At 36.8% G+C, this 17,900-nt stretch overlaps 4 protein-coding genes across 5 annotated transcripts; 1 reads left to right on the forward strand and 3 right to left on the reverse strand.

Moving 5' to 3' along the window:
* Positions 1-284: 284 nt before the first annotated feature.
* On the reverse strand, positions 285-6,514 carry rab30 (RAB30, member RAS oncogene family). Of its 2 annotated transcripts, XM_027148177.2 has the most exons (6): positions 6,331-6,514; positions 6,202-6,228; positions 5,021-5,119; positions 4,623-4,706; positions 3,982-4,165; positions 285-2,264 (listed from the first exon to the last, which is right to left on the reverse strand). In XM_027148177.2, the coding sequence occupies exons 3-6, from the start codon at positions 5,105-5,107 to the stop codon at positions 2,014-2,016; spliced, it is 606 nt and encodes a 201-aa protein (XP_027003978.1). In that variant the 5' UTR covers positions 5,108-5,119; positions 6,202-6,228; positions 6,331-6,514; the 3' UTR covers positions 285-2,013. The 2 variants fall into 2 exon arrangements, with proteins under 2 accessions (XP_027003978.1, XP_027003979.1); XM_027148178.2 differs by lacking the exon at positions 6,202-6,228 and having other exon boundaries at positions 6,331-6,513.
* Positions 6,515-7,092: 578 nt separating this feature from the next.
* Positions 7,093-10,037, forward strand: ndufc2 (NADH:ubiquinone oxidoreductase subunit C2). Its single transcript, XM_027144901.2, has 3 exons — positions 7,093-7,361; positions 9,597-9,740; positions 9,857-10,037. The coding sequence occupies exons 1-3, from the start codon at positions 7,223-7,225 to the stop codon at positions 9,904-9,906; spliced, it is 333 nt and encodes a 110-aa protein (XP_027000702.1). The 5' UTR covers positions 7,093-7,222; the 3' UTR covers positions 9,907-10,037.
* A 998-nt stretch (positions 10,038-11,035) lies between these two features.
* Positions 11,036-11,649, reverse strand: LOC113641836 (thyroid hormone responsive). Its single transcript, XM_027144888.2, has one exon. The coding sequence runs from the start codon at positions 11,591-11,593 to the stop codon at positions 11,177-11,179; it is 417 nt and encodes a 138-aa protein (XP_027000689.1). The 5' UTR covers positions 11,594-11,649; the 3' UTR covers positions 11,036-11,176.
* Positions 11,650-13,827: 2,178 nt separating this feature from the next.
* On the reverse strand, positions 13,828-17,192 carry guca1c (guanylate cyclase activator 1C). Its single transcript, XM_027147690.2, has 4 exons — positions 16,839-17,192; positions 15,516-15,665; positions 14,741-14,828; positions 13,828-14,432 (listed from the first exon to the last, which is right to left on the reverse strand). The coding sequence occupies exons 1-4, from the start codon at positions 17,031-17,033 to the stop codon at positions 14,275-14,277; spliced, it is 591 nt and encodes a 196-aa protein (XP_027003491.1). The 5' UTR covers positions 17,034-17,192; the 3' UTR covers positions 13,828-14,274.
* Positions 17,193-17,900: the final 708 nt, after the last annotated feature.

Below are 17,900 nucleotides of genomic sequence, written 5' to 3' on the forward strand. Positions count from 1 at the left end.
ACAATAAAAGACAAAATTATAATCATTATATTGACCAGAATGTTTATAGAAGTCTCAAAATTTTGTAACAGTCAAATGTATTTTTTCTTACTTTTGCTGTGTAAAAAGAGAGAGGTGCTGATAAAGAGAGATCAGTTGTTTCTAGCCAGTTTCTTGTTTTTTGGACATTATACAACCTTAAAGATAGTGTATTGAACAATGTGTAATTATGGCCAAGTCACTGTAATAGAATCTGAACAAATCACTGTCATTACGGAATTTACAATTCTTTGTCCCTTCCAACAAAGTTAAACAATACGTTGGGCAAATCACCATGATAAATAGAACTGTCACTTAAATTGTCACTTCAATGACTGACTGAAGTCTGCAAGGAAGAAGAAAAGCAGACAAAGCATCAGTATTAAATATAAATAGCGTCTTCTTGTTTCCTAGTGATGCTCTGCTAGGCCTGTACTACAGCCATTTCACTTCCTACTTTCTGAATGGGATTTACTGGAAGGGAAATATAATTTAAAGCTGAGTTGTTAACTGATATTTCACTTTCTGGCCCAGAAAAGGTTAATATTTGCATTAACAGTAGTTTTGCAGTCATTGTCCTGCTGCAGGTGGTGGGACTGTCTAACAGCGTTCTGTAATTTGTTTGGATCTGAGTAGGCAAATGTTGCCATTGCCAATCACATCTTCAATACTGGACAGTTCTACCAACCAGCCGTTCCACTACCACCACCATGTTTCATACATGATGCCTACCATTTTAAAACCGTCCCACCCAACTTGCTTTCCCACCAGATATAGTACAAAACAGTTTAAATACACCTTATGTTTTGCTGTCACTGATTTTCTGAACTATGGTGACTTTTTTCATTTTTGTGTTCCCAGAGAAACAACTCCAGATGTTTTGACCACATCTAGAACCTTAACAAACCAGAAAGAATATTCTTGTCTATAAACGAACAATACAATAGCACACAGCTAATGGGAAGGAATAGGAACAGTAGTGTTAACAGTAGTGTTTCATTTCATATCCAAAGTACTGTAGTATAGAGCTAAACATTTTTAAAAGTAAATTCTATTACTGCCTAATTATATACGGACTGCAAAGTATGGGTGGGTGAGTGGAGGGGTGTGTGTGTGTGTGTGTGTGTGTGTGTGTGTGTGAATGAGTTATATGTCCTCATTCACTGTTTACAGTTGTGCATTGCAAAAGCATATTTGTAATATGCATTGTATTGGAATCAACCTGAAGCAGAAAGTTAAACAATGTCTTGCTTACATGTGACAATAACATTTACTTGATGTCTGCTAAAATGTATTGGAGATGCCATTTTAACTGTGCAACTGTCTTTATAGAATTCACTCAAGATTAAAAAAAGATGAAAAATAAACAAAAGAGATTATGTTTCTAAGTGAATAATTAGGTAATTCCCTTATGGAAAAACATCACATAATCTATAATAAACTTCTCTCCCTATCGTTTAAGACTCTCTAAGACTTTCTAAAATGTTCAGCCACACAATAATTTTCCTACATTTAAATTCTTACCAGTAACTTTGTGGAAGTGCATTTTAAACTTGAATTTGGGACATAATGTAATTTTTCATATCTTATTTTGTGTGATGGACGCTTTTTCAATTTAAACAGCAAGACTGCTGCTGGTGAAGATGTATGTTTTTGATCATATTATTTATATAGTAGGCAAATTGGCCTACGCATCTTTATGTGTTGTATTGAATTATAGAAAACTCATTGTCTGGCCTGTAAATATACCAGCTAGCTGGTACCATAGAGCTTAGGTTCTCCTCAGTGGTGGCAGCATACGTCTCCTCTTGATTTTCTAGTGGTACAGTCAGCAGCTTTTAAAAAAAACCCAGTTTAACATATGGGTCGAAAAGCATCCAAGACCTCAATAGTGGTGACAACGAGGAATCTACTCATGAGACGTCAAAAATCACCATAAATTTTGCACTCCATTGGGTAGGAAAGTACCCACTGCCAGATTAGCAGCCAAGATCCCTAGTTAATGTTGCAGCAGCTTAGGTAGTTGATGTTCTTGCCTTCTCCAGGCATAGGCGCAGACTCGTTGTTGTCCAACGTGTTTTGCTTGGCTTCACGGATCAGTACGCAGGCCAAATCCAGGAAGAGTTTTTCCACGTTGTCAGATTCTTTGGCGGACGTCTCCAAGTAGAGCATGCTCTGGGCCTCAGCAAATTCCTCCGCTCTCTGTCTGTGGACCTCTCGCTTTTCAGCCAGGTCGATCTTATTTCCTGTTCAAGAAAAACACAAGTGGTCACTAAAATCTCTAAGATGCAAGTCCTCGAGATGAGCCTCACATTTACATTTACAGCATTTGGCAGACGCGCTTATCCAGAGTGACGTACATAACTGCTTAAATCTCTAGCATTGAATACATTAATATTCACGATAGCTGCTCTGATCTGATCATTTGGTCTGATCAACTGAAATGATATTATAGTGTTAATTGAAAAATATTTTGAGTGCAAGTCGTATCATAAAGCATTATCAAAGCATTATCAAAGGTGGTGAGGCATTCAGTTTGGAATCATTTTTTTGTTTATATAAAGTTTTTAATGTTATTTTATTTAAGAAAAATAAAATAACATTAAAAACCTTTATATAAACAAAAAACTGATTCCAAACTGAATGCCTCACCACCTTTGAGTCCATCACGTTGCCTAGGTATTAATGACATCACAGAAGCTACGCTATGTTTACTATGCTAGGTTTCATAATCAATCAATCAATCAATCAATCAATCAATCAAATTTTATTTATAGAGCACCTTACAACAGCCAAAAGGAGCACAGGTGCTTTCCAGTAAAACAACAATAAAAAACAAAATAAACAGAATCAATAAGAACACAATGAAACATAAAATAGCAGTTGAAACCGGGTCTACGCGTTAAAAGCTTGTAATGTTATAATGTTATAATGTTAATGATTAACAGGATTCTTTGTTTGTTGTGGTAACTTTTGCTAGATTAGGCTAAATTTAAAATCATCTATGTAGAACATTACAATGCAAATCAAAAGTCACATACTGAAACCCTACTCGAGTCTACCTGTGACATCCTGTCTACCTGTGACCTGTGCTAGTTTATGCTAATTATGTTAGTAATGACCAAAACTATAGCTCATATCACATACTGTTAAATATTGTTATTATGGTACATACAATTACCACGAGTGTGAATAAAGCATGGTTCAGTTCAGAAATTGATATGTATGTAAGTTAGTTTACAAGCAATAAGCTAGCCATATAGTTATATGGGATAAAGAAGCTCTCACGCTCTCTCACTCTCACTCATATTCTACCACTTATCCGAACTACCTCGGGTCACGGGAGCCTGTGCCTCTCAGGCGTCATCGGGCATCAAGGCAGGATACACCCTGGACAGAGTGCCAACCCATCGCAGGGCACACACACACACACACACTCATTCACTCACGCAATCACACACTATGGACAATTTTCCAGAGATGCCAATCAACCTACCATGCATGTCTTTGGACCGGGGGAGGAAACCGGAGTACCCGGAGGAAACCCCCGAGGCACGGGGAGAACATGCAAACTCTACACACACAAGGCGGAGGCGGGAATCAAACCCCCAACCCTGGAGGTGTGAGGCGAACATGCTAACCACTAAGCCACCGTGCCCCCCGATAAAGAAGCTAAAGGAGCTAATTGCTAATAATACATTGATTTATATTTGGATTATTAATAAGAGATAATGTGTCAGAATCCTGTGCCCAATTCTGTTCAGAATTATCATAGAACAATCCACATTTATTCTCTAGAAATGTTTGAAATTAAAATATCCACAGAGAGCTGATATTTTACATGGAAAACACTGTTGTGGGAAACAATATAATAGTTCTCCTATCCACAGAATTTTTTTAATGCATCATAAACAGAAAAGACACAAGAAACCGTTTAATTAGTTAAACAGTTTGAATGCTCACCTACTAAGATGGTCACCACTTGATTGTTGGCATACTGCTCGATCTCCCGCAGCCACTCTGGGAGGCAACGGAACGAGTCCTCACAGGTGATGTCATAGGTGAGGATGAGTGCATTGGCACTACGGTAGTAACTCTGTGTGATGGAGCGAAATCTCTCCTGCCCCGCTGTGTCCCAGATCTGAAGCTGAACAAATCAGTAAATCAATCAGTCACCACATAGCAGTCACCACATAGCAGCTGAATCAGGACTTCATCCGCCCTGAAACTCTAATACATGATTACATGCATATGGCATCTCTCACAGACTACAACAAAAGACTTTCAATAACTTTTATTATTTTTTTATGGGAAAAATTAAAATGAAACTACATAACAGACCAGTTTATAATAAGAAGTGTGAAAGAGGAAAGATCTGTGTGAAACATGGCATTTAATTAATTTTTTTTTTATATATATATAGAAACTTCTATAACTGCAACACATACATAAATAATATAATAATCTACAATAAAAATTTGTTAAAAAATGGCTAAAATGTAAGGTTATACCTCAATATGGCACTGCATGGAAGTATGGCACTGCAACTTTAATATATTCATGAGTGTAATATTTAACGCTGTGCATCACTACCATTTAAGTACCTTTACTTTCACCCCTTTTATTTCCACAGTTTTAATCATGAAATCAACCCCAATCGTGGCACCTTGACCAGGAGGGAATAGACCCTAGAACAAGAAAGAAGGGATAGAATATACAAACAGTCAATATACAACATTCCACCTGATATGTAGTATATTATACTCTGTACACAAGATTAGAAAACAATGTTCTAAACAGGATCTAGATGTGTTAGGAGTTTAAATTTTAATCCTGTCATTTGGCCAAAAATGCTAACTTATCCAAGCAGCAAGAAATCAGCATGACTAATATGCAGAACATCATTTGGACTCACCCACTTTCAACCATTATAAGCTTTATTAGCATTACTGAGTGCCTTATTGATTAAGGAAAACATATTTAAATATATAATTGGACAGACCTGAGTGAAGCGCCGGACGAGGCAGGTTTTGCCCACTCCTGCATTTCCTATTAGCACTATTTTGAAGAGGTAATCGTAATCCTCCATGGTCACAATTATCTGAGAAATACAGAGAATCAAGTGTGCATTAGAGCCACTCCGCTCAATGTGATATACCAAAAATCACAGTTTTAAAAAAATTGTGCAAGGACAGCATCATGCGAGCTGTGTCTATCTCCTGTGACTTCTAACTGACAAATATTTAACGCAATCACTTTAATTGCGTCAAAGTACTGTTTCTTTTTCTGTTCTACACCTACATTCTGTAATGACTTAGAATCCCACTATTGTGTGTCACCCAGAAGAGGGTGTGTTTACTTCAGAGTCTGGTTCTTCTAAAGGTTTCTTCCTTGTGTTGTCTCAGGGATCTTTTTGACACTGTCACATGTCACTTATTACTATCTGCCATGAGATGTCTCGTCACTCCTTTCAGGGTCACACCTAGCTTTCACAGGATACAATCTAGATCCCTAACTGACCAGAGAAAAGCGGTTACTGATCAAGAACATGGACAGTTAGATTTTTGTAAATCTATCCTGTGAAATGGACTGTTGTTAGAAGCATTATGTAAATAATATCAAATTGACGTTTGATCTCGGGGGGGGGGGGGGGGTCAAAGGCCTCACATCCCTGCAGGGTTTAATTAAAGAACATCATTTTGTTTTCAGAGCGGTCTGTTTTTTAGACAGAATGATAGCCTCATTTGCTTTTGTTTAGTCAGTGTTCTATGTTGCTACGAGCTGAGGCTCCTGTGCATGTGTGTTAATGGTGTCGTTGCCAAGGCATGTAGAAAGATGCTGAGAGGACTGCAATAATAAAACCAGGAATGTAAAGAAAAAGGGGCCTAGCATGGTTTGCCAAGCAAGCCAAGCCAAGCCAACACACACACACACACACACACACACACACACCTGTGCAAAACAGCACTGTAGAAGAAAAAAAATGAAGCATTTTTTATAGATGGATAGAGGAACAGAGTAAACACATGAAAAATGCATTGGCACTTGAGCACCATGGATGGATCAATAGAATTCTTGCACCAATGTAGCAACAGCAGACGCACTTCAGATCTCAACAAGCCATGATCCTGATCATGCTGTGATTTACTGCAATTGCAGTGTGAATCTGTTTGTGCTCCTTACCTTGCAAGCAGATTGATCTCTTTTCAGCTTGCATGAAAAAAACAGCAGACAATTCAGCTAACCACTTAGCATCTTCATATGAGATGAGAAAGATGATGAAAATATATATATATATATATATCCACTTACTGATACAGGGGCTTCACCCCGGACAATGTGTTACTCCACACGCATCCAGACTGTCCTGAGGGTTTGTGCAAACGTGATCTCAAATCTAGTCCTTCCCTCAATCTCAGTATGTGCTCCTTCTAAACGCAGAGTTTCCTTCGTTTTTTACAATGACATCATCGCCTCTACGGTGCAAACCCAAAAAAAGGGGAAATGGAGCGCGCTGATCTCTGGGAAATGTAGTTCTGCTCATTGAGCATGCGCACTGAGCCATGTTGTTACACGCATGAGAGTTTTGTGTGCAATACTGAAACATGTGAAATCGTTTCTTAACGTTGTGATTTGGTTCTCGTGTTGCTCTGAGACGTTTTATAAAGTTTGATAATATTCAGGTATATCTTTCACCAACAGATCTGTATTGGGAGGTGAATATAAGGACAAATGAACAAGATATTCTGTTGATCTTCTGGGATTTTCATGCAAATCGTGTATGAAATGGTGCAATAAAGATAATCGGTTGTTCTGCACATGGAAAAATCAACAAATTATTAATATTTGTTGTGCTGGTCTTTAATATAATTAAGCTTTAGAATAAACTCTGATAATATTGTTCTATTTATAAAACAACTGCTTGTGATATTAATATCACGGTTATATAGAAGGAGAGTAATTCATCTTTATTTGTTTATTCTTTTATTTATTTTATGATTACAAATAAACCATCAGCCAATATAGACACACTGCTTATTTTACAAGAAGCCGGAACCTTTACAGAGCGCCGTGTTTTCCCCCGGACGGACGCATATGTTGCGCAAGCTCCTAAACATCGCCCTTGGTTAGCATTGAGAGGTGATGTGCTAAAGAGCTAGCGCTGTGTAGCACTCTAACGGAGCCGTACATTTAATCCTCAGAAATGGGGTTTCTCCCCGATGAGGCAAAAGTTCTCCCTCCACCGGGAATCATAAACAGAAACTCGGTATGGCTCGGGTTTACCGGCTGGGTCACAGCTATGCTTCATAACTCGCTTAACCGAAGGCCTGCGATTAAAGCGGGTGAGTGACTGACAGGCTAACAAGCTAACGCTAGCTATGCTAATACCCTTTAGCATGTTTACACTAAAGCTTTTCTTTCTATGATGAGAATATAATCAGTAGTTCGAGGACTTCTGTGTGTTTCTTTTACAGTGTACAGTTTAGTGCAAGTGTTTATTTATCTGTGTGAATTATAATGCAAAATAAACAAAGTTTATTATGTTAATACGTGTTCATTTTATACTGTTTTTCTTAACAGAACAAAATGGCATAATTAAGTTCATTTTTTCTGTTATCTCAGTCATATAGCATACAATTATTCAGGGGTGAAAATACGGTTTTGTTTCTTTTTGGTTAGACCAATAAAATTCCCATCAGATTTACTGACACTCTTCATAAACAATAGCAAAAAAAAAAGCTCATCTACAAAATTAATAAGAATGAAACAGAAGTGATTTTGAGCTCCAGCTACAGGGACATTGTGCCATAATATATGTTATCTAAAACATTCTTAGGACCCTTAAAATGCATATAATGTCACTGGAATGAATGAAAGGTCTTTTCTTTAAGGTTCTAACCAGGTTGGAATTTTGGTCCATTGCACTGTGCAGAATATTTAAAATCTCTTTAAATTCTTATATTTGTGAATGTGGACTTTACTCACTTCAGACCACAACGTTCAAACCAGGAGACAGAAACGTTCACTGCAAAACAACGATCATTTCAAGTTTGGCTCAACATCTTAGTGAAAGTTTTCAAACCCTCCTGGCAGAGAGTTGGTCAGGTTTTTGTACTGAAACATAATCAGTGTAACAGAATTCATGATGCCATAAAATTTCACAATCACTCCATGATCCGTTAGCTATGAAAGCAACAAGCATCTTTTCCCTTTATTATTCTTCACCTTTTGTTTTCTACACGTATATGATGAGTATTTCCTTGTATGCAGCCTAGTTTATTGTTAACATTCTGATGATGTTTATGCCCAAAATATCTGACAACAATTACAAGGTCTAATGTCACTGGTAAAGTTTAGCCGCCAAATTTTGAGAATGGCTTTTACATCGATTATCAGCAGGTTATGAAACTGGTGTTAAACCGCTGATTTTGCAATGTGGAAACCAGACAGATCATCAAACCTGTTCAAAGTAGTTTGTTAGTTAGTCTATGATGGTTTACATGTGGGTATTGTCATTTATTTTTAAGGAATGATCTTAATTCTTTTTCAGTGTCTGTGTAGGTCAACATGGAGTTTTAGGTCTGTGAAAGTTTGCTACCGAGTACATATTGTCATTGAACAAAAAAAAAAAAAAAACGCTGAGAATTGTTTTGGTCTGTATTTGTCTGCCATCATCACTCGTAAATAGTACTTTGCATAATAGAACTTTTTGAGGCTTTGGGAGTTGTATGGGATTAATGTCAGAGGTGAAAGAGGAAAAGTGCTAAATAAAATCTGGAGGATGCCTGATGTTAGTAGGCGTGAGGAAGGTATTCAGAATATTTAATTTAATTATTCACCATTTAAAACATGAATTGTCAACTCACCTGTTATAATGTTAAGGTTAATAAAATACATTTGTCCATTCCACAGAAAAGAATTAAAATTATTTGAAATTAGTAATAGGGGATAAAATCTTTCCAGACAGGCTAATATGTCAGTTTTTTTGACACAGTGGTGTGCAGTTTATCCTTGTGTCCACAGCAGCTAGGAGCCAGAAAAGTATGATTGGATAGATGGATGGATGTATAGAGTGAAGCAGAAAGTAAGACAGAGGCACAGATGAGCAGAGCAGCACCAAGCATACAACCTCGTATTATTCAGTGAACAAATGCTTATTATTCAGTGAAATTGTAAGGGGTTTTAATATAAAATACTGAAAAGAATGTTTGGGGGTTTGGGGTAATTGGAATATATTTAAACGAATTGTGACATTTGAAATTCTACTGCAAGTTCCAATAATAATACAAGTTTTTCTATTGGAAAATGTATGTTGTAGGCCTTTATTTGCTTATTAGGGGAGTGGTAGCTGAGTATTTATGATAGGGCTACTAACCAGAAGGTCTTGTGCTCAAATCCCACCACTGCTGGGCCCCTGAGCAAGGCTCTTATCCCTGACACGCTCGGTTGATATAAATGAGATGTATGTAAGTGGCTATAAATAGGCACATCTGCCAAATGTCATAACTGTAATTAATGGGAACATGAAGGTTCTTGCAGCTAAAGCACTGGTATTTTTGTACTGTGTGTTTTTGCAGGTGTCCATCGACAAGCATTGTTCATAACTATTGGCTGGTTCCTCGGCTACCATTTAACAAAGATCGAAAATTACAAATATGCCAAACTGGACAGAGAGATGAATGAATACATCCGACTGCACCCTGTAGAGTTTCCAGAGAAAGGTAATGACAAGGAAATAGTACATATTTAATAGTCAATCATGCAGCTGCTCTATGAGTTCACTACACACAGTGATTAGTACATGTGAGTGACTGATGACTGATAAATGTTTCTTCAGAAAAGAAGACGTTTGCAGAGATCGTAGAGCCGTTTCACCCGATCCGCTGAGTGGAGCTGCTTTTCACAGATGTGGACAACATTTCTGGACATCATCTTCTGTCTACCATGTACACGTGTATAAGACAATGCTTATTAAATATATTGTTTCTAATATTTAATTAAACCGTTTAAAAGGCAAAGATTCCATTTTTGTTATTTTTTACACATTTGATGTTCATATAAAGCAGAAAACATTTTGGGGAAAAGTATGAAAGTTCTGTTGCTCATCTGAAAACTGATAAGAGTCCGTTCTAAATCTGTCTGTAGACATTAGTGAGACTCCCAGTGCTTCAACTCGTTTTACACTTAATGACTTTTAACATTTAGCAAGAGCTAAACAAAGATTTTAAAGCAATCCATAATTCATTTTGGAATTAATTTTCTTTTGGAGAAGTTAAGTATACTGTAGGTTAAGGTATAAATATGCTAATTTTCCTGTATACACATCTTTTATTTTTTTGTAATAGATGTCATTGTTAGCTGTGCAAAAGTTTTATTTGAAAGTAATTTAGGTTGCCTTTTTTAGTGTAGTTTCTATGCTGACATTGGTGTATTTACCTACGATACCATTACTGGTGCTAGACGGATTTGCTTCATCTCTACCTAAAGACACCCATGCAGCAGTGCTTCAGTCTGTCCGGCTCTCTCATTTGTGCACTTTGAACAAAAAGATCAGCTTCAACTCTCCAACTCTTTTGTACAGCTACGTTGCATTCTCACACTTTGCTGACTCTACTAATTCATTGCTGTATGACGTAATGTGATGTTAAATGTTGCTCTCAAATGTTGAGTCAGAAAAGCTCAAAAGCAAAATCTGACTGTTATTTCTTGACTTTCCAGTAGACTCTCTGATGGGTTTTTTTGTTTGTTTTGTTTTTTTAGTTTATGAATGTGTTCATGTGGGTTAAAAAGAAATCTAGAAGCTGCTGTTGTGGATGTTCTCTACTATCACTTTTATACACTTTGTTTTTTTTTTAATACACATCAACCCAGATCAATTCAAATAAAAAAAAATTTAAAAAAGGGTGAACGGCTGAAACTGGGGATACTTGCCTTAAACATTTTTCTGTAGTTTGACTAATTAGGTCACTTTACCAATTTCCTCTGTGCAGTGAACAGAATGAAGAGGTGACTGAAGTGATAACAATGATTTTATTGCACTTGACACTACTCTCTAAACAGATGCACAAGAAAAGATGTAGTGGAATTTTCATGTCATATATTACAGCTTTGATATTGTTGCTGAAATACGGCTGCCAAACTGTTGAGGTTTAGTCATCTAATTTCCAACGCCCACAATGTCCAGGTATTTGTGTGTAAGATTCTGTGATTTCTTCGTGAGTGTACCCATGACAGAGAACAGGCCTCTCAGGTGGAAGTAGAAGAACGCCTCTGGGTCAGCCTCCAGCAGCGGCTCCAGGCTTGTGTACAGAGATGCTTGAGTCTTTGTGTGCCCATCATCGTAGGGCAACGGTCCACTCTCTGCTGTGTTCCTGATCACCTTCAGCATGTGATAGTATTCATACAGGTCCTTGCTGTTCTCTACAGCCTCACAGTCCATGTCGTCTTCAGACTGGACGTCTCTTAGCAGGCTGGGCAGCAGGATGGTCTTTTCCATGTTATTGACTGCAGTGCTGTAGCGCTTCAGCGCACGCAGCAAGGAGTTTTTGCTCAGCCTGGTCTCTTCACACTGCATGGTTTATCTGGAAAATTCAGGCAGCTCCTGTGATGTTGGAAAGGCGGTGTTGAGGCAAAAGGGGCCTGAGTGCAGTGAGAGAGCATCAGGACTTGGTGTTCTTAAATAGTGTGTGTTAGGGTGAGGGAGGGGAACCTGTAGCGATGTTGTGAAAAGCTGATTAGATTGGAACATTTGAAGTTGACTAAGTATGTAGCAACAAGCATTCTTTATTTGATTTTTTTTTTCCAGGTTTACTTTTTGATTTCAAGGACATTCGATTGGTTAATGCCATCAAGGACATGAAGACCTTTTGTAGGCCATTGACCCTAATGAAATGCTCGACATCAGACCATGTGCTTTAGCAAATCATGTACAGAATTCAACCTCAGCTGAAATGTTTAACTTGTCATTGTATAGCACAGTATTCGCCTGGACCAAGTATGCATTCTATACAAGTTTACTAATGGTTAATGATACATTTAAGTTCAAATTTAAGCAAGGTTTCTTGCTATAAACACAGAATCAGGATTCTGACAACAACAGTAACTGAAAAAAAATCATTTTAGATAAATCGCACACACCTATACGGACCGGGAAAGGACACCGTGGCCTTCTGTTTCCACAATAACAGATAGATGAAAGACTGACACATACAGACACGAAGAAAGTCACTGAATATACTTAAGTAGTATACTTAAGTATACTGAAGTAGATGCACAGTAATGATTCTGAGTGTCAAATGTTTTAACACTATAAATATTCTGTTGTTAAAGTGAGGACACACAATCTGTTGTCATTAGACATTTGTTTAATATCTGCACTAATGGATCTAATAGACTGTTTTTCAAGAAAACCGGAAATGTTTTAAAAGCATACAGAAAAATGTTTGAAATGTATTTGAGTGTCACGTTAGATAACATCAGCTTTAGGGCTTGATCCGGTCCTGGGTTTGATCCTGACTTGGATTTAAAGTTTTGCAGTTCTCTTTATGCCTGCTTGGATTTCATCAAAAATCCTAAAAATGTTCATCCTAAAAATGCCATTGCTAGGATAGGCACTGTCTCTTTTGTGACACTGACCAGAATAATACAGTTACTGAACAAATAAATAAACAATACATTTTCTTAATATTCGTAACCTATTTATTGCAATGACTGAACTGTGTAAAGGCTCTGTGAAGTGGCACAAATTAGTTCATGAAGGCCTTTAGAAGTATTAATGCAAAGCAAATTTTATATAATTGTTTTGTGTGGTCAAGTATCATCTATGTTTGTTCATTTAGCCTTAACAGTGTTGTTAGTCCCTTATTTTAAACAATGCTGTAAATGTCTCATGGAGTTAGGTTTAATTACAAGGTGTATTTAAACTCTAAAAATGTTCTCTGAGAAGTTTTAAAGAAAGAACATGCTTGAAAACCCTTCTTTATTATATAAGTTCCTAAACACTAATTGGCCCTTTGATTGAGACCACGTAATGTATAGATACACTTTATAGGTACACGGTAACTACATATTGCTATGCACAAAGTTGTTCTAAGATTTGGCAGCAATTTGCAGCTTAATACTGTCTGGTACTGTCACTTTGTCCTGCATTCGCTGCTGGCATTACTAATATTGCATGTCCTAATGAAATATTTGCTTTTTGGTCTTCTGAAATATTACTGTTTGATTTACAGAATTGCCAGCACAAAGACTGGCACCTACTGTAGATGAAATATCTGCTAAAGACAAACGGTTAGCTAATGTGGAATGTGTGGCAATTCTGTTTCAAAGAGCTCAGTGACTTTATATGATGAGTGAACAAAATTAGTTCTCTTCTTTACATACAAGACTTTCCATACCCCGTGTAGTGAACCTTTTTAAATCGACAGAGGCTTATTGACAAATTCAGGTTACATGAGGTTATAATTCTACATGCAGTTATAAAACTAATTATACTTGGGTCAGATTTATCCTAAAGCTTCTTTCATAGGACAGATTAGAAGAGCTAGTGAGGCTACTCTATATGTAGTTTTTAATATTGTCACATCCTGTGGATTTTAATCAATATTTCAAAAATTAATCAATATTTAATCAATTTTAATTTACTTCAGCAACATATTTTATCTTGAGTTCTGCATATGCCTGCTGGTTTTAGACACTAAAATGTGTTGAGGGTATTTATATTCACTGCTTTATTTCTAGAACATTCTAAAACTACTTTTAGAAGGCAAACAGGCTGATCACATGTTGGTTAATAAAATAAAAGCGGGATTTGCAAATTCAGATTTATTTAAGGCAGCGATTAAAGACATTATATAGCAATAAAAAAAAGGATTCTGGAATTAGTCTTTTTAGTCATAAAATAAACATCAAGCACATATTGACAAGGTACACAGTGAGATTGTGGTCTAATCTAAGAAGAAGAAGAAAAAACACAGGAGAAATGCTGCAGAAAAATTTAAGCTATAAATGTGGATATATAATAATAATGTTAAAACAATATTGCTACAGGTGTCTGCTGGTTTCAACACAATTCACTAAGACAGTTCCAGTTTCCTATTCTGGAAAACAATTCGGTCTGTAGATACAAAGACACGTGATATACAGTATATGTGAAATCCTTTACATTTACCTCCCCTATCACCTAAATTCATTTTATTCAGTTATAACAAAATGATTTTTAAGGTTGCACATTGTGAAGGGACTAAGGCTTGTTGTCTATGACTTGGCATTGCACACACTGTCTTTAACCAACTTCTTCTGTCCATTGACTATAATCTCTAACACACGAGTCAGGTCCATCATCCTGGTGAGCATCTCCATGATGTCAGGTTGCTCCTTAACACCAGTGATGAACTCTTCTAAGGTTAGCTCACCTAAAATAGAAGGCATAATAAACTAAAGTCAGTGAAGTCAGTGGCCTAGGACAGAGCTGTCAGAGTAAAGTCCTGCAGTGCTGTGGGAGATTTGTGGTTTTTTTCCATTTCCAGCACACTAATCAGGAAAAAATGACTTTATTATTAAGATGTAGATAATTAGTTGTTTAGTATAACTTATCAAGTGGTAAACATAATCTGGATTAATAGACACTTTTGAAACCAAATGTGTTCTTTGGTCAACTTAATCAGTTATTGAGAAATGTTTAAGTCTCTTACAGCATATAACATTTTGAACCGGGTCATACCTTCATTATTAACATCAATCCTTTCATAAATGAGTATCACAATCTCCTCTGGAGGGTCATCATAGATCCGGGTGATATCTTGAATAGCCTGAATAGAAATGTCAAGTTTAGCTCTTAGATTTCCCTTTGCTATCCAACACTTAACAATCCTCAGCACATTAAACTCTTTTCTGTTGCCCTTCTGTTCTAAATTAATTTTTATGCTATGGAGAAAAAAATGTATTTTTATGCCAAATACTCATCCTGAACCTGAACAACTTGGGAAACTACAAAATGAATACCATCAGTTTCAAACTTCATGATCTAAAACTATGTAAAGATTTATAGCGTAACGCTAAAATCAGTGTTTTCCTCTAGGAAAGCAAGGCCAACTATACAGAAAACCTTTTATCAATCTTTTTTCTAAGGGCGAACCTATAATAATAACCTATTAATCATGAAACAAGGAATGTTAATTGCGGGTTTGTGATCAACCGAGTAGCTGAGCATTGCAGTACAGTAATGAAGTAAGCAATATGCCACTCAGATTTAGGTAAGGATTAAGTTTAGTGGGTTCAAAGATTAAGAGCATTTTGAAACAGAGGATCAGACTTGTTAACCTCCTTCATGGTTAATCTCTGCCACTGAAGTCTATTTGTTTTTCAGCAAGAGAAATCTTCAAACATACAAACATTTCAACGGAAGCCTCATTAATCCCAGTAACATTCAGAAGAGTTCATACATTATACAAGTATTACTTCTCATACTGAATACCAAACCACAAGTAAAATGATACCTTGAATATGGTCTCCATCTCATCTTTGTCAATTTTCCCATTTCCATCTTGATCAAAGAGTTTGAAGTACCATTTCAGTTTCTGGTTGATCTCTCCTTTCAGTAGCAAACTTACAGCTGCTATATATTCTACAAAATCAATATACCCATCCTAAACAGAATGAGAGATATTCAAGGTTATACCTGGGAGAAAATCTGTTGAAGGAACAGGGGCGGTTCTAGGATTTCATCATTATTGCGGCTTAGCCCTCAGTGAGATTTTAAAACAAGAAGAGTTTTATATTATATATTATATGACTACATAGTAAGCCAAAAGTTATGGTATTTTAAATGGCAAAAGTGGACACCAAAATGTTATGCATGATGTAATGATGCCAGTCTTGAATCAAATCCGTTCATGTATGTGTGCATTCTCTGCAAACAGTGTGTCCAATGAATGCAGTCATTAATAAACAAATATTCACAAGACACTTTGCGGCTTTCCGCCGATTATCGTTATAGATAAACGCCTCCAGCTCTGACTGCGCGTGCACGCTGCGCGTACCTGTGCTTCTCCGTTCTAATAAAGCAGACAGCTGATGACGCAGTTTTGAAAGACTACAACGCACGCGCGTAAAAGCAAAGTAAAAAAAATTCTCTCTTGGATCAAACTGAAAAATAATTTCCTTTCCCATCGACGACATGTCCTGCATTTTAACGTCATTTTTATTTTTGAAAGTAAAAATTATACTTAAAGTCCGACAGGAGATCACAGACAGGAGGGCTGGAGCCACCCTAAAAAAGGTCTAGAACCGCCCTGTGTAGAAATATCTTTATGGTATGTATGCAATTGTTGCACTGGATGTCATCGATTAAAGAAACGTCACTGCCTAGCAATCAAATACAACGTCAAATACAAGCATTTGCAGTACCAACTCTTTTAATGGTCTGGATTAACATTACATTAGACACATGAAGCACCGATTGTTGGCTGTTAGGCTATCAATCTTGAATATGTTATACAGAAAGGTATATATGGGTGACCTCATTGTACATGCTTTTAGCTAAATTATTATAAGCTGCTGTCCATTATTGTTTTTTACTTTTTTTAATTGTAGAAAAAACATTATCAAGAATGAAAAAGAAGCAGAACAAGCCTTCATTTGTCACAAAAACATTACAGCACAGTGTAATTATTTTCTTCAATAATCCCGGCTTGTTAGGATCTGGGGTCAGATAGGAAGTACTGGTGATGTATTATTGATTATGAATTTATAGTTACAAGCAAATTATTTCTATTTTCCACTATTCAATTTGATTTTAACTGAAGTGTGGATTTTCTTACCCCATCCATGTCAAAAGTGTAGAAGACCTGGTCAACATAGCTGCTGGCCTCCTCGGTCATACCCTGCATCTGTAGCATGTTCTTAAGTTCAAACAGGGTGATGAGTCCTGATGGAGACTCCCTCATGAACTTATTGTACCAATGGTGCATGTCCTCAGCTAGGATTTCATCCAAGTTGGATCCATGCGCACCCATAACTCCAAAAGTCAAATTATTTTACTTTGGTGTGAATAGTGCTGTATGTCTCCTTCCTTTTGACAGCAATGGAGATGTTGTTGATTCTTGGCTGGACCTGAGCAAGTATTATCTAAAGCCCTTAAGCCTTTTGCCAACTAAAAGGAGAGATAACCCCTTAACAAGATAACTGTTGAACTCTTCTACGAAAAAAGGACATGGAATTGTTACGTAAGTCAGTTCTTTAAATAATGCAGCATTATAATAAGTTCACCACCCAAGATGGATTAAGGCATTCAAAGATATTAATCTCTCAGTTTCCAATAAAAGATCAGAAATCAGCCAATGAGCTTTCACATATTCTTAATCTTCCTGATATTTCTGAAGTCCTGTCCATTGCATTTAGAGCCAGCAAAATTATTTCCCTTTATGGGTTTTGTGGTTTGGGGAAACACTTAGGAGATAGCTATAATGCAGGTCTCACAAGTAGTTTCTATATTCTGTTTTCTACAATCTATTAATCCGTCAACCACATTATCCTGGTTAATGTTGTGGTGGCTATCCCAAGAACACTGGGTGTGAGGCTGGAATACACCCCGGAGAGGACACCGATCTATCGCAAGACACACACAGTTTAGTGACCGTCATGTTTTTGGGAAGATTGGATAACCGAAGAACTAAACTTAAACCCACACAGACATTCATAGTACATGTATTCAACTTGTATTTAGCAGCTTTATGAGCATATATGTCAGTGGTTTCCAACCCTGCCCATGGAGTACCATTACACTCTACATTTTCTGATATAACAGCCATATATTGATCCAGAAAAAGCATGATAATTAGCTGAATTTTTAAATCAGGTGCAGTAGACAAGTGAAAACAACT

Source organism: Tachysurus fulvidraco, chromosome 11 (assembly GCF_022655615.1).
Source record: "Tachysurus fulvidraco isolate hzauxx_2018 chromosome 11, HZAU_PFXX_2.0, whole genome shotgun sequence".
In the NCBI taxonomy this organism is placed as follows: Eukaryota; Metazoa; Chordata; class Actinopteri; order Siluriformes; family Bagridae; genus Tachysurus; species Tachysurus fulvidraco.

Coding starts and splice junctions, on each gene's coding strand:
- rab30 (XM_027148177.2), bottom strand. CDS start 5,107: ATGGAGGATTACGATTACCTCTTCAAAATAGTGCTAATAGGAAATGCA. Junction 4,707..5,020: donor TCGTCCGGCGCTTCACTCAG/GTCTGTCCAATT, acceptor TTCTTGTTCTAG/GGTCTATTCCCTCCTGGTCA. Junction 4,166..4,622: donor TAAAAGGGGTGAAAGTAAAG/GTACTTAAATGG, acceptor TGATTTGTTCAG/CTTCAGATCTGGGACACAGC.
- ndufc2 (XM_027144901.2), top strand. CDS start 7,223: ATGGGGTTTCTCCCCGATGAGGCAAAAGTTCTCCCTCCACCGGGAATC. Junction 7,362..9,596: donor AAGGCCTGCGATTAAAGCGG/GTGAGTGACTGA, acceptor GTGTTTTTGCAG/GTGTCCATCGACAAGCATTG. Junction 9,741..9,856: donor TGTAGAGTTTCCAGAGAAAG/GTAATGACAAGG, acceptor ATGTTTCTTCAG/AAAAGAAGACGTTTGCAGAG.
- LOC113641836 (XM_027144888.2), bottom strand. CDS start 11,593: ATGCAGTGTGAAGAGACCAGGCTGAGCAAAAACTCCTTGCTGCGTGCG.
- guca1c (XM_027147690.2), bottom strand. CDS start 17,033: ATGGGTGCGCATGGATCCAACTTGGATGAAATCCTAGCTGAGGACATG. Junction 14,829..15,515: donor AGATGGAGACCATATTCAAG/GTATCATTTTAC, acceptor ATTTCTATTCAG/GCTATTCAAGATATCACCCG. Junction 14,433..14,740: donor GATTGATGTTAATAATGAAG/GTATGACCCGGT, acceptor CTTCTATTTTAG/GTGAGCTAACCTTAGAAGAG.